The 16,202-nt window shown below is 39.3% G+C and overlaps 1 protein-coding gene across 1 annotated transcript in view; it reads right to left on the minus strand.

Annotated features, from left to right (window-relative positions):
* Positions 1–308: 308 nt before the first annotated feature.
* LOC134543057 (androgen-dependent TFPI-regulating protein-like) overlaps positions 309–16,202 on the minus strand; it is a 43,092-nt gene continuing 27,198 nt past the window's right edge. Inside the window, exons 4-6 of the mRNA XM_063387779.1 lie at positions 4,398–4,615; positions 1,179–1,330; positions 309–433 (exon numbers count right to left, since the gene is read on the minus strand). Of these exons, the coding sequence (XP_063243849.1) occupies positions 393–433; positions 1,179–1,330; positions 4,398–4,615 (411 nt within the window). The 3' untranslated portion in view covers positions 309–392. The remainder of the gene's footprint in view (positions 434–1,178; positions 1,331–4,397; positions 4,616–16,202) is intronic.

Consider the following 16,202-nt stretch of genomic DNA (forward strand, 5'->3'; position numbering starts at 1 on the left):
TGTACGTCGTTGGAGTTTGTGAGTTTGTGTTCGGCCCGGGGCAATGTCGGGGACTGTAGCTAGTAAGATCATAAAATCTTTTGCCAACTCAGCATTCTCCTGGCATCATTTGGAAGAAGTGCAGCGCTCCGAACGTTTGTTCACAATTCCTGCACCCGAAGGTGTAGTGGGCCGTAAGGGTAAAAATAAAGGTGCAGGTGTTACTTGCATCTTACGCCAATGCACATATATTAAGCCGCTTTACTAGCTTGCTTGATATGCGTGTATATTTAAACTTGCCGAGCGTAAATAAACATTCAACACAGAATTTAACTGAAATAATTTATATTTAATATCACAAACTATAGTTAGTAAGCCAGTCCTGAAAACATTTTCTTTGCTTCTTTTAACAGTCATTGTTGCTTTTCTCCGTGCACACTCTTGATTCGATTCCCTGAAAAAAAAAAAAAAAAAAAAAAAGCATGCTTGAGAACAGCAAAGAATTTTCAACAAATCCTGGATGTTTTAATTTTATTGAGAATAATATTTTTTTTTAGTATATTCCTTTAATAACTTTCACAAATGGCAGAATAAAAAAATGGAGACACAAAACACAAATAATTAAAACAGGAGAATTAATCCTTAAATTTAATCTTATTATACATAAGGCAAGCTATTCACACTGAACTCATCACGAATTCTCCGGAACAACAGACTTGAAATTTGGCTCGTATTTTCCTTTTGCTACATAGGCATCCGACAAGTACGGATTTTACGGAAATAAACTCCCGGGGATTGCGGGGGCTTTAAAATTTTTTATATTTATATATATACATACATACATACACACATACCCACTCTAAATAGTATAAAATGTCATCCGCGCCTTTCTGTTTGTCCGCTTACTTCTAAACTACACAATGGTTTTTGATGTCTTGATGCGATTTTCACCATCATTTAGAGAATTTCTTCCGGAAGGTGTTTATGTATAATTCATTAATGTTGGATTTGAAGATAGTAGAGAGACCTCAATTTTTTTCAATCAAGTCGTAAAATGAAGATGCTTTTAGGGTGATTTTCCCCTTATTAGATAAAGATTATAAGTTTATTTTAAATGGAATTCATAGGAAATCTTACATGGTATGCGTTACTTAAAGATCCCGTTAGCAATCCTGGCGATTCGAAGTAAAGACACTCACCCCAGCACAGAGTGTTGAGTTTCTCCCCCAGAAGGTAAAAAACGGAACACTCTGCCACGGAAACTGCGAAAAACAAACCCCGCTGTGTCCAGTTCAGCATGGGGTAGAGAGGATACAGCGCCACGTTGTAACGGAAATACACGTACGTCATGCTGCAAAAATGAGACAAAACATAGCTTTGTTAGCAATCTATGCTTGCTGACTAAAATAAGTTGCCAAAAATTAACAGATCTCCCTTTCAAAACTCCATAGTTTGTTTCATGTCACTTGCCTCAAGTTCTGACTTTTTTTTTTTCAAAAGTAGTACGAGTGGTCCACGTAATCTTGCCGTCTCCATATTAATTATTTTGTAAATAGTGTGTTTAAACACTTTTATGTTGTTGTCAGTGTTTGCAAACAAATATCATGTGTTGCTTTGTAAATGACAGTTGAGAAATTGGTACCACTGGTACTTCTATCGAGAACTGTCGAATCTGAGATAGGTACGTTTCATGAACACGTGACGTAAGTGATTTCGAAAACTAAAATTAAAAATGTTTGGTAATTAGGGATTCGTATTTGTATGTGTGGAACATTTAAAATGTCTACCAAATGTTAAATAAACAGTTTATCGCAAATTTTGTTTTAACTTGGACATAAATATATGTAACTTACAGTTGGCGTTCTTACCAGTGGCGTATAGAGGGGGGAGGGCGTCAAAGCACCTGTGTCCACTCCTGACCAATCTCAAATTAAACTTGATATTATCCTACTTTCTTAGTACCTACTAAACTACCTACAGTATAATTTTCATCACTTATACTTACTTAATCCATTATAAGTAAGTATAGTATGTTTTCAATTTTTAAATTGTTAAAAGAAGGCCCTCAGCTGGGCCAAGCTCCTTCGAAAACCAAATCCTGGATCCACCATTGGTTCTTACCTATACTTGTAATAAGTTTATTATAATCACCTATATTCGTCTGTATTGATTTGTTTACTTCAACGTGAAAACTGCTTCAATAATTTCAACGAAAATGTTTTGATTTTTAAATGAATGCTTTTATTAATATCTGTGGTACGATATATATCATTAGTAGAATATAAAAGTATTTCCAGCGGCAGGGTTCAGGGTGTGGTGGTGATGGTGATGTCAGCCATCTTGGATTGTGACATCACGGTGGCCATTTTAAATGACCTTGACCTTTTACCTTAAACTTCAAAATTTGCCAAAATTTTCAAAAGACTATACAAATTTGCCCAAAATTCGTCAAAAATTCGTCAAAATTCGCCAAATTTCCACTTTTTTGGAAACTTTTATGGCCAAAAATCTAAAAAAAAAAAAAAAAAAAAAAAAAAATCTGAAAATACTAAAATGTCATTTTCAAAGGGGGGAAAACATGTAAAACATTTTAAAAATTGAAATTTTGTTTTCTGTGGACATTTGTGTAAAATTACACCAACTGTAGGCCTACTAGTTTTTTTTTATTATTGTGAGCGAGTCTTTCACTACTCGCCATTGATGTGTAACATCTAAACTCGGTAACGAGCAAATTAATGTGTTCTCATGTCACAAATACACTTGTAATACGAAACTCGGGCACGAGCGTGGTAAATATACGCAAATTGTGTTTTCAGCTACATTTCTTGACGCGAATCACGCGTAGTTTCCGCGCCCGCCGCTAGAATTCGCTGCCGGAACAGCTACGTCGACTATCGTATCATCCCATTTGCAAAGCGAAATTTTAAATCATATAATGATAAAGGCGGACAATGACTAGAAAAATTACTAAACCTCATCTTTGAACCAGATTTTCGACAAGTGATTGTACTAAAACACTGCTCATCAGGTTAAAAAAAAAATTCATTAAACAGTTAATAAAATTATTTTTTTATTTGTATTTGTGAATTTCAGTACGCGCCACATATGGCAGCACCGCGGTTACACGTTTATTTTCCTTGACTTCCGTCGAATTCACGAAATCATACAAAATGCCGTATGCCGAGAGCTAAGATGTTACACATCAAAAACACGACGAAAATTTAAATTTTTACCCAACCTTTGTACGTATGATTCTAGAGTGTGCGACCGGGAATTGTAGGGGCCAGATGATCGAAGACGTGATCTGCGGCGGGTCGTTACCACAACGCCGAAATACCACAACGCCGAACGCCTACAATAACGCCGAATGCCAAATTGACCGCAACGCCGACAGCTAGAAAAATCAGCTGTGTACCACAACGCCGAAATACAGTAACGCCGAAAAATGTTTCTGCGGAGAAGGGGGGGGGGGAGGGGCCACAGGAGCAAAATGAAAAAAACAACTGAATGAATATGTGTGGTAACCTTACCTAACCTAACCTTTGTGGCAGTTCTGCAATTACATAATTTCGGGGTTAATGGTATTTCGGCGTTGTGGTAATTCAGCGTTGTGGTACACAGCAGTTTTCTAGCTGTCGGCGTTGCGGTCGATTTGGCATTTGGCGCGTTATGGTTTTCGGCGTTATTGTACGTTCGGCGTTGCGGTATTTCGGCGTTGTGGTAATTCGGCGTTGTGGTACACAGCAGTTTTCTATCTGTCGGCGTTGTAGTCAATTTGGCAGTCGGCGCGTTATGGTTTTCGGCGTTATTGTACGTTCGGCGTTGCGGTATTTTAGCGTTGCGGTAATTCGGCGTTGTGGTAAACAGCAGTTTTCTAGCTGTCGGCGTTGCAGTCAATTTGGCATTCGGCATTATGGTTTTCGGCGTTATTGTACGTTCGGCGATGTGGTATTTCGGTGTTTTGGTAATTAGGCGTTGTGGTACACATCAGTTTTCTAGCTGTCGGCGTTGCAGTCAATTTGGCATTCGGCGTTATGGTTTTCGGCGTTATTGTACGTTCGGCGTTGTGGTATTTCGGTGTTGTGGTAATTCGGCGTTGTGGTACACAGCAGTTTTCTAGATGTCGGCGTTGTATTCAATTTGGCATTCGGCGTTATGGTTTTCGGCGTTATTGTACGTTCGGCGTTGGTGTATTTCGGCGTTGTGGTATTTCGGCGTTGTGGTATTTCGGCGTTGTGGTAATTCGGCGTTGTGGTAATTCGGCGTTGTGGTACACGGCAGTTTTCTAGCTGTCGGCGTTGTAGTCAATTTAGCATTCGGCGCGTTATGGTTTTCGGCATTGTGGTATTTCGGCGTTGTGGTATTTCGGCGTTGTGGTATTTCGGCGCTGCGGCGCGTCCCCGTGTGCGGCGACTCACGCGAGGCCGTAGGCGGCGAGGAGCGCGGCCAGCGAGAGGCAGGCCGTCCTCGGGGGCGGGAAGCGGTGGCGGTGCAGCGCCAGCTCCAGCAGCGCCACGGGCAGGATCGAGGTGTGCATCACGTGGTTGAACCACGGCGGGCTGGCGGCGTCCAGCGCGCGCGGGTACAGCAGCTCCCTGTCGTAGGCGAACATGATCCAGAACGTGCTCGACACGTACTGCAACAGAGAAAGGTCGTTGGATCACCAGGCCAGGCGCCGTCACCGAGGTTGCCGTCGTTAACCGTGGCGCGAGGCCCGGAAAAAACTTCCTCTAGGGCCCTCGCCTATTCACGGGTGCTTCTACCGCGGCTCTGAACCGCGCGTCGTGCGTACACAGAGAAAAATGTTTGTTTGAATCAAACAAATATATATTTTTTTATATATGGCGAAACAAATATTTACTTGCTGTAACAAAATACTTTGTTAGCTTAACCAAACTTGGTATGTGACAAAAATTATTTGTTACACCTAACCAAATATACAGTTGAGTTGAAAACAACATTTTTGTTGCGTCAACAGAATCTTTCCTACTACAAAATATTTTCTTGAATAAACAAATTATATTTATTTCGCCAAATACAAAACAAATATTTTGTTGAGGCAAACAATTCTTTCTCTCAGTGTAGGGCAACCGTGTGATCGGAGCAGTAAACCGTAACATTACGTGGCGGAGAAATGAAGATAAAAGGTGCAACGCAAGTTCCTTGAAGTATTTTTTTCAAGAATCTGTGTCCGAAAAAAACACGTCTTCTAAAATTACAGTTCAAAAAACTAAATTCGGGAACAGAACTTACTCCTTAACGTATCCTATGAAATGCTTTTTTCCGTAAACATATACCCCAATTCGGATATCTTGAGCAGCTTTCAAATGGCGTGATTTTTTTTTTCCCCCCGAAGCTCTGCACTCCCGCATGTGTGCCCAGGTCGGCGGGGCCCTTAGGTAGTTTTTCGTTTCACAGTTCCTAGACCCAAAAAAGAAACCATAGCGAACTTAAAAGTTAAAATATCATGCAATGTTATTTTAGATAAAAGGACTACCACAATATTGTATAAAAGATTGAAGTAGTGTGAAATAGCTGATTCGACGCCTGGCACAGGAGGGAGGGTTCGGCAGCTATCTTGGATCCACCACCTTGGATGAGTCCACGATGATAAGGGGTGGGGAAAATGCGACGTGGCATGTAGGTACTCGAAAAGAGGAGAGGAGTAGGGTGGTTCTAGTCTCGAATTTTGGTGACAATGCTGAATGTTGGTCACTCGTGGTTGACTTTTTAGAGAGAGAAAAAATACAACACTAGTGTACTCTAGTATCAAATTTAGGCTAGATTTCAGACCCACGTTATTGTGTTTAATGTATTGGAATTAGATTTTACTGCTTTCCGCTCCACATTGATGGGTCATCTGTAATTAAATATTTTAATTTATTTTGTGATGTTAATGGATGTGTGTGATCTAGTATCATACGGGTTCATAAATTTACAACATTTAAATTCATCATAGTTTATTAAGTAATATTATAAGGAGATAAGACAAAAAATGATAACTTTGATAACTCTAAATTTTATACAAATTTTACTAGCACGCGACGACTTATTGATACCTATATCTAATTCCAGTAATGTTCAGGGTTAAATTGAATTTCATGAGCCTCTAGCTAATAAATAAGTTATTCGTAAGAAAATAATCCGGCTTAGTTCAGGGGAGGGCAGTTGAAACTCCGTTCTTCTTGGACCACTGATCTCGTCCTCAGCTTTCCAGGATATACGAGCAGTCTTGCTGTGAAAGAAAGTCTAAACTACGATCCAGTAGCAATACTGATGATGACAGCTACTGTTGACGCCATTCCGGGTGTGCTGAAAAATCTTTAGATTGGGCAGATCTCAGCAGCGCAGACGGGAACTGCAGCATGAAGATGATCGGAAGTCTTGCAAGGACGGATATTCGCCCGACGCGGTAGTAAAATTAATTGCGAAATGCGACTCCCTATAGTCTGCATGCGAAGAATCAGACTTCCTTCACTTAAGACTTGCAAAAATAACTAATTACGCGGTAGCCACGTATCTTCTTGTCCTCTGCGCGCAATTCCCGAACCCAGGAACTGTCACACGCACAGAAAACGTCCATTCGCTCCGCAGTTCAAAACTTAAGTTCCCCCGTTCCTCCTGAAAATGCCGACCAGCGAGCATCTCAGCTAGGAAGAATAATTAAACAACCTCTTTTCTTACCTGGCGAGAATTCAATACTCGAAGACCATAGCTAACAGTATCTACATGATGCGAAGTCAGTAATAAACGGAACAATACATCTCAAATAAATGTTCAACAAAGAAGAATAACATCCCAAATATCAATGTCAACTGATGAACTATGGAATATCTCTGGGTCGTCGCACCATGTACAATTTAGCATTTACATACATTACATAAAAATGTATAGTTACTTTTACTTAGATCATAAAATACAAAGCTAAGATACAACAATAATTATAAACATGTAAACATATCCAAATGTTTACAGAGCCGCTTCAAGAAAATTTTAATATTTATGACATAACATTATTGTAAATTTTCTTAACTCATGCCTTCTTGAAAGAAAGAAAAACATTTGATTACTCTTAAAATTGATAATTGACAAACATAGACAATATTATGCAATTTGTTTGATGTCAGTCTCTTTCATTTTTGAATGTTTTCTAAGCAATCGTGCTTGATTGTAATGTTTGTGGTATTACACATAAAATTACAATTGACATTATCACATATTACTACCCTTATAACATAACATGACTTATGTTTATGGAGATGATAAACAAAGATGCAAATTTTTTTTTAAACATCAATTGACAACATGAATCATACATAATACTTTTGTATACAACTGTACCAAGAATAAAATTGATTTGTTACTTAATACTGTTATAGTCTGTTCGGACGTACTTGTTCGCTGACAAAATCACATAATTTACAAAAAGTCGATAAATATTAACAGATGAAGTTTGTACTTATATGAGTGTAGATCGAAGCACTGTGACCTTAATCACTCGCTAGCGAATTACCATCGAAGTAGCATATCGTATACCAACGATCGTTTTCACGCACTTCACTCCCTAATGAGGCTGTATTAATTAATGTTAATGTTCACCTATTTCAATGGGTGTCGGTGTAGGTTAATTTGACAATTCCCTATCATTAACCGTTTCTCTTGTCATCTAAGTTTTAAAATTTCATAACATTGCGTCTACACTAAAGTTTGCATCACTAATTCATGTAATATGAATAAAACAACAAATTCATTAAGAACTATGCTCTCTTATATTTACAGTCCTACTATATATATATATAGGTTGTTTCTAAACAAATTGAAACCGCATTTTATTTTATTATTTTAAGTATCCCTTATGACTGCATATTAGATTAAGAAAATCAGTTAGTAATTATTTTACCAATAACAATTTCCTATTTTTGTATGACAAGGCGTGCGAAAAATGAAAATCACACTTAAATACCAATAAATGCAACAGCATTCAAGTTCTTGATTTGTAGGTAATATGTCGTGTTGTGTAATGAAAACATGAATAAGGTAAGAAGAAGAGAAAAAGAACGCGATAGAATAAACAGGAGCATGGAGAAGGACATCATACAGATTAGGATAATCTCTTTCAACAATAGAAGTAAACAAATAGAAATCAATATTTTCGCTTTCATTGTTTTGGAGTATATGTTAGAACGAGTGTATAAGGACAACTCTAACAAGTATAAATGAGAGAATAGCGACTAACTCATGGACAAGCAATATACGAGGAGTGCTAGTGGGAAATAATCTCGAGGTACTCATTCCATTGACAGCTAGCAGTTGTTCTTCGTTTGTGGGCCAGCTCTTTAGTTAAATTAGACTTGCAGCAATATCAGTTTCATGGTAGATATCTTGTCCGCTGTGAATTAGGCAATTGGCAGAAAAAAAACAAAATTTCGAATCCTATATAAAATTCTTCATGAAAAAAAAATGTGGCATCGCTTAATACTTAACATTGAAGCTAATCACGTCACACTACCCCATTTAGGTGTGGGCAACTAAAATCGACGTAATGCAATCACTGCACGAGATGTCCGCACTGGACTACATTGCTCAGTGGACAAAAATAATAACGTCGACAGCGCGGTGCGCCAAGATGTCCTCACTGGTTTCTATTATCCAGTGAACACAACAAAATAGCCGCTTCCAATGTTTAATCACTTCAGAGATGCAACATACATTTATCCATTCGAAATGCAAATATAATTAATGATCAAATAAACAATTCTGCTTCACCCCTTTCTTCACTTAAAACATAACTACCACCTTGAAACAAACATTCAACGATGTTATAAGTTACTGCAATTCATACTGTTTGTAGCGTCTCAGCTGTGTTAAATTGTAATTTCCAATCACTTCTTCGCTGTCCAAAGCCTTCAAAGTGTAACAGTTCTCGTTGATTATGTCGCTCACTCTAAATGGTCCTTCATACAGGAGAAACAGTTTCTTGGTAACTTGTTGCCATAAATTACTAATAGGATTTGACTTTTTCAGAACGAGATCTCCAATATTAAGTTTGTCATTGCGTGTTCTCTTCTGTCCCCTTCTACGACGTTCCGCGGCGAGGTGAAGGCGCGCTCTGACGAACTCCTCCAACTGCTCTCGCGTTTCTTCTTGCTTATTTGAGTCCTCTTCATTGTCTTCCTTATTCTTGTCAATTATAGGTAATAAAAGTGTGGGTAAGGCCTCCGAACGTTCGTGTGACAAAATTTCATGGGGGGTTAATCCAGTTGCGATCGGAGATAGGGACTACCATCACCGATGCTTACTGGTTTAAAGATGTCTCAGGATTCGTCGCAACAAAATTAGTGTTCTGCTGTGCGACGTTGCTGCGTATTGGTTCAATACCTTGACTATTCGAATAGAAAAAAGTTGGGTTGACAGGTTCTTGTCTCTGGAAGTACCCGGGTTGCTGTAACGATGACGATGGATGATTTTTGCGGAATGAAGGCAATGATGTTGAACTGGCAACGTTGTAAGCTGCGGTGCTTTGTAGTTGGGTAACTTGCAACTGACCAGAGGGATTTGTTTCAGGTGGCAGTCGGTTCCGCGGACTTTGAGAATTCTTACCATAATGTGACTCGCCATGATCATCGTAATACTGCGGTGTTTGCAGCTTAGACCGAATGTAGTCTTGCTTAAAATTCCTTGGCGCGCGTCTGCATTCTCCTTGTCGCGGCGACCTGGGAGGCCGTTGAGGCGAAGATGACGGAGTCCTATCGGGTCCCCTAACATCTTCTTCCCGACGTGGTGTAGTCTGATCCCTATTACTGTTATACCTGTTTTGCCAAGCATTCGAATACGGTTGTTTATCAGCACCTTTACGTCGCCAATTACTACGATAGTTATCATTGGTTCCGTTGTCGTGGTACCACTGCTTTTGCCTGTGATTTGTTTTGTTTTGACGCCAAATTAATGTGTTTGCCTGTGGTGTACGATGTATATTCGTATTGTTCGTGTTGTCATTTCGTCGTACCCACGGTTGGTACAATGGCGGCTGCTTGTTTGGCGGCTGTCGCTCTCCTTCCTCTCGAACATTCGTGTTGGCACGGCTTTGCCTGTCCAAACGATCGTAGGCTAGAAGTTGCTCACGAAAATCAGATATATTTTCAAAGTTTCTGCCGGAAAGATGCAGCTGATAACGCATTGGCAACTGTCCCAAAATTAAAGCTATAAATTCTTCGTCATTCATAACAATGTCCAAGTAACGCGTTCGCTCGAACATGTCACTAAGATGCGCCTCTAATGACCGGCCACGCTTTGGATCGAATTTTTCGCTATGCAGCTGCGCGCGTAGGTTTCCTTGTATTTTCATACTCCAGTGTTGGCGTAGGAATAGTTGGCAAAACTCATTGTACGTTTCTGTGCTGCCTTGGTGAACCTCCCACCAGTAGTACGCAGTACTTTTCAAGCACGAACTCAAACAACGCATTTTCTCTGATCCTGTAAGGTTAAATCGGTTAGCATATTCGTCTAATGATTTTAGAAATTTACGAGGGTTTTCATTCGTTTTTGCAGAAAAAGTGGGCATTTCTTCGGCCCAATGACGCGCAGGATGATTAATCGTAGTGGCGGCATCTAAAACTAATATCCCTTGCCCGTTTGCCGTGGTTTGTGTGACGTTTGCCGTGCTTGCCGACTGGTTGTCTGTACGCAACGGCGAAGCCGGAATGTGACGATCGGGTTGTTGTGTTGACGGCGATTCCACTACACATGCGTTAGTATCATGTAAAGATATCCTGTGTGCGAAACTCTCCAAACGTTCGATTTTATTAATTACCGTCTTAAATTCTTGCGTAGTGTCAGTCTCGTGTTGCTGTAGCATTTGCTGTACGTGAGCGAAACGTATTTCCATGCCAGTTGTGGTTTGCGTAATTGTTTCCTCTGCTACCCGCCTAGCTGTGTCCTGGCACACGGTTTCAGCATTCTCTATGGATTGCTGCATGCATTGCATCTGAACTTCGACAGAAGTAAATTTCGCGGTGACTGAATCGCGAAAATTTTGTGCTTCTTCGCGTACATTATGTATTTGTGCAGTGACGTGTTGCGTGAATTCAGCGATCTTATAGTCTACTCTCGCTAATACCTCCGTTTGCATTTTATTTAGGTTTTCGGTTATTTTTGCGCTTTGTTCCGCCGCTTCAGCTCTTTGACGTGTTAATTCCTCTGAAATAGTTTTATTTTGTTCCGCCGCTTCAGCTCTTTGACGTGTTAATTCCTCTGAAATACTGTTTGTCTGCAATGTTAGTGACGCGTTTAGCTGATTAGAAAGTGTGTTAAAAGCACGCATGAAATCATCCATCGTGGTTAAATTCGTTCCCGTCTGTGATGTGTTTTCTACTGCACTAACCGGGTTTTCTTTCTCTTTGGAAAATGGAATTTGTTCTGGGGAATCGATGGCGCTTGCTTGCCCAGTTACTTTATTACTTTGATTATCAGCCAAGTAACACCTAACGGGCGATAAAACCTCGCTGTATGAACTGTCACGATTTTCTGTTGAATTATGCTCACATTCCTCGGTGTCGTTTGCGGCTTTGCTTCTGTGGCGTAGAAAGTACGTACCTTCATCACCTGACATAGCTCCTTCCTCGATGTAGGGACAAGGTAAATGGGAGAAGGAGGACGTTATTAAACAAAATGGCTACCACCTATCCTGAAAATGGCTTAGGACAATCGAGGCCCCGTAGTTGTGCGCCATCTATCAAATTTAGGCTAGATTTCAGACCCACGTTATTGTGTTTAATGTATTGGAATTAGATTTTACTGCTTTCCGCTCCACATTGATGGGTCATCTGTAATTAAATATTTTAATTTATTTTGTGATGTTAATGGATGTGTGTGATCTAGTATCATACGGGTTCATAAATTTACAACATTTAAATTCATCATAGTTTATTAAGTAATATTATAAGGAGATAAGACAAAAAATGATAACTTTGATAACTCTAAATTTTATACAAATTTTACTAGCACGCGACGACTTATTGATACCTATATCTAATTCCAGTAATGTTCAGGGTTAAATTGAATTTCATGAGCCTCTAGCTAATAAATAAGTTATTCGTAAGAAAATAATCCGGCTTAGTTCAGGGGAGGGCAGTTGAAACTCCGTTCTTCTTGGACCACTGATCTCGTCCTCAGCTTTCCAGGATATACGAGCAGTCTTGCTGTGAAAGAAAGTCTAAACTACGATCCAGTAGCAATACTGATGATGACAGCTACTGTTGACGCCATTCCGGGTGTGCTGAAAAATCTTTAGATTGGGCAGATCTCACCAGCGCAGACGGGAACTGCAGCATGAAGATGATCGGAAGTCTTGCAAGGACGGATATTCGCCCGACGCGGTAGTAAAATTAATTGCGAAATGCGACTCCCTATAGTCTGCATGCGAAGAATCAGACTTCCTTCACTTAAGACTTGCAAAAATAACTAATTACGCGGTAGCCACGTATCTTCTTGTCCTCTGCGCGCAATTCCCGAACCCAGGAACTGTCACACGCACAGAAAACGTCCATTCGCTCCGCAGTTCAAAACTTAAGTTCCCCCGTTCCTCCTGAAAATGCCGACCAGCGAGCATCTCAGCTAGGAAGAATAATTAAACAACCTCTTTTCTTACCTGGCGAGAATTCAATACTCGAAGACCATAGCTAACAGTATCTACATGATGCGAAGTCAGTAATAAACGGAACAATACATCTCAAATAAATGTTCAACAAAGAAGAATAACATCCCAAATATCAATGTCAACTGATGAACTATGGAATATCTCTGGGTCGTCGCACCATGTACAATTTAGCATTTACATACATTACATAAAAATGTATAGTTACTTTTACTTAGATCATAAAATACAAAGCTAAGATACAACAATAATTATAAACATGTAAACATATCCAAAAGTTTACAGAGCCGCTTCAAGAAAATTTTAATATTTATGACATAACATTATTGTAAATTTTCTTAACTCATGCCTTCTTGAAAGAAAGAAAAACATTTGATTACTCTTAAAATTGATAATTGACAAACATAGACAATATTATGCAATTTGTTTGATGTCAGTCTCTTTCATTTTTAAATGTTTTCTAAGCAATCGTGCTTGATTGTAATGTTTGTGGTATTACACATAAAATTACAATTGACATTATCACATATTACTACCCTTATAACATAACATGACTTATGTTTATGGAGATGATAAACAAAGATGCAAATTTTTTTTTAAACATCAATTGACAACATGAATCATACATAATACTTTTGTATACAACTGTACCAAGAATAAAATTGATTTGTTACTTAATACTGTTATAGTCTGTTCGGACGTACTTGTTCGCTGACAAAATCACATAATTTACAAAAAGTCGATAAATATTAACAGATGAAGTTTGTACTTATATGAGTGTAGATCGAAGCACTGTGACCTTAATCACTCGCTAGCGAATTACCATCGAAGTAGCATATCGTATACCAACGATCGTTTTCACGCACTTCACTCCCTAATGAGGCTGTATTAATTAATGTTAATGTTCACCTATTTCAATGGGTGTCGGTGTAGGTTAATTTGACAATTCCCTATCATTAACCGTTTCTCTTGTCATCTAAGTTTTAAAATTTCATAACATTGCGTCTACACTAAAGTTTGCATCACTAATTCATGTAATATGAATAAAACAACAAATTCATTAAGAACTATGCTCTCTTATATTTACAGTCCTACTATATATATATATAGGTTGTTTCTAAACAAATTGAAACCGCATTTTATTTTATTATTTTAAGTATCCCTTATGACTGCATATTAGATTAAGAAAATCAGTTAGTAATTATTTTACCAATAACAATTTCCTATTTTTGTATGACAAGGCGTGCGAAAAATGAAAATCACACTTAAATACCAATAAATGCAACAGCATTCAAGTTCTTGATTTGTAGGTAATATGTCGTGTTGTGTAATGAAAACATGAATAAGGTAAGAAGAAGAGAAAAAGAACGCGATAGAATAAACAGGAGCATGGAGAAGGACATCATACAGATTAGGATAATCTCTTTCAACAATAGAAGTAAACAAATAGAAATCAATATTTTCGCTTTCATTGTTTTGGAGTATATGTTAGAACGAGTGTATAAGGACAACTCTAACAAGTATAAATGAGAGAATAGCGACTAACTCATGGACAAGCAATATACGAGGAGTGCTAGTGGGAAATAATCTCGAGGTACTCATTCCATTGACAGCTAGCAGTTGTTCTTCGTTTGTGGGCCAGCTCTTTAGTTAAATTAGACTTGCAGCAATATCAGTTTCATGGTAGATATCTTGTCCGCTGTGAATTAGGCAATTGGCAGAAAAAAAACAAAATTTCGAATCCTATATAAAATTCTTCATGAAAAAAAAATGTGGCATCGCTTAATACTTAACATTGAAGCTAATCACGTCACACTACCCCATTTAGGTGTGGGCAACTAAAATCGACGTAATGCAATCACTGCACGAGATGTCCGCACTGGACTACATTGCTCAGTGGACAAAAATAATAACGTCGACAGCGCGGTGCGCCAAGATGTCCTCACTGGTTTCTATTATCCAGTGAACACAACAAAATAGCCGCTTCCAATGTTTAATCACTTCAGAGATGCAACATACATTTATCCATTCGAAATGCAAATATAATTAATGATCAAATAAACAATTCTGCTTCACCCCTTTCTTCACTTAAAACATAACTACCACCTTGAAACAAACATTCAACGATGTTATAAGTTACTGCAATTCATACTGTTTGTAGCGTCTCAGCTGTGTTAAATTGTAATTTCCAATCACTTCTTCGCTGTCCAAAGCCTTCAAAGTGTAACAGTTCTCGTTGATTATGTCGCTCACTCTAAATGGTCCTTCATACAGGAGAAACAGTTTCTTGGTAACTTGTTGCCATAAATTACTAATAGGATTTGACTTTTTCAGAACGAGATCTCCAATATTAAGTTTGTCATTGCGTGTTCTCTTCTGTCCCCTTCTACGACGTTCCGCGGCGAGGTGAAGGCGCGCTCTGACGAACTCCTCCAACTGCTCTCGCGTTTCTTCTTGCTTATTTGAGTCCTCTTCATTGTCTTCCTTATTCTTGTCAATTATAGGTAATAAAAGTGTGGGTAAGGCCTCCGAACGTTCGTGTGACAAAATTTCATGGGGGGTTAATCCAGTTGCGATCGGAGATAGGGACTACCATCACCGATGCTTACTGGTTTAAAGATGTCTCAGGATTCGTCGCAACAAAATTAGTGTTCTGCTGTGCGACGTTGCTGCGTATTGGTTCAATACCTTGACTATTCGAATAGAAAAAAGTTGGGTTGACAGGTTCTTGTCTCTGGAAGTACCCGGGTTGCTGTAACGATTACGATGGATGATTTTTGCGGAATGAAGGCAATGATGTTGAACTGGCAACGTTGTAAGCTGCGGTGCTTTGTAGTTGGGTAACTTGCAACTGACCAGAGGGATTTGTTTCAGGTGGCAGTCGGTTCCGCGGACTTTGAGAATTCTTACCATAATGTGACTCGCCATGATCATCGTAATACTGCGGTGTTTGCAGCTTAGACCGAATGTAGTCTTGCTTAAAATTCCTTGGCGCGCGTCTGCATTCTCCTTGTCGCGGCGACCTGGGAGGCCGTTGAGGCGAAGATGACGGAGTCCTATCGGGTCCCCTAACATCTTCTTCCCGACGTGGTGTAGTCTGATCCCTATTACTGTTATACCTGTTTTGCCAAGCATTCGAATACGGTTGTTTATCAGCACCTTTACGTCGCCAATTACTACGATAGTTATCATTGGTTCCGTTGTCGTGGTACCACTGCTTTTGCCTGTGATTTGTTTTGTTTTGACGCCAAATTAATGTGTTTGCCTGTGGTGTACGATGTATATTCGTATTGTTCGTGTTGTCATTTCGTCGTACCCACGGTTGGTACAATGGCGGCTGCTTGTTTGGCGGCTGTCGCTCTCCTTCCTCTCGAACATTCGTGTTGGCACGGCTTTGCCTGTCCAAACGATCGTAGGCTAGAAGTTGCTCACGAAAATCAGATATATTTTCAAAGTTTCTGCCGGAAAGATGCAGCTGATAACGCATTGGCAACTGTCCCAAAATTAAAGCTATAAATTCTTCGTCATTCATAACAATGTCCAAGTAACGCGTTCGCTCGAACATGTCACT

Source organism: Bacillus rossius, assembly GCF_032445375.1.
Source record: "Bacillus rossius redtenbacheri isolate Brsri chromosome 9 unlocalized genomic scaffold, Brsri_v3 Brsri_v3_scf9_2, whole genome shotgun sequence".
Lineage (NCBI taxonomy): Eukaryota > Metazoa > Arthropoda > Insecta > Phasmatodea > Bacillidae > Bacillus > Bacillus rossius.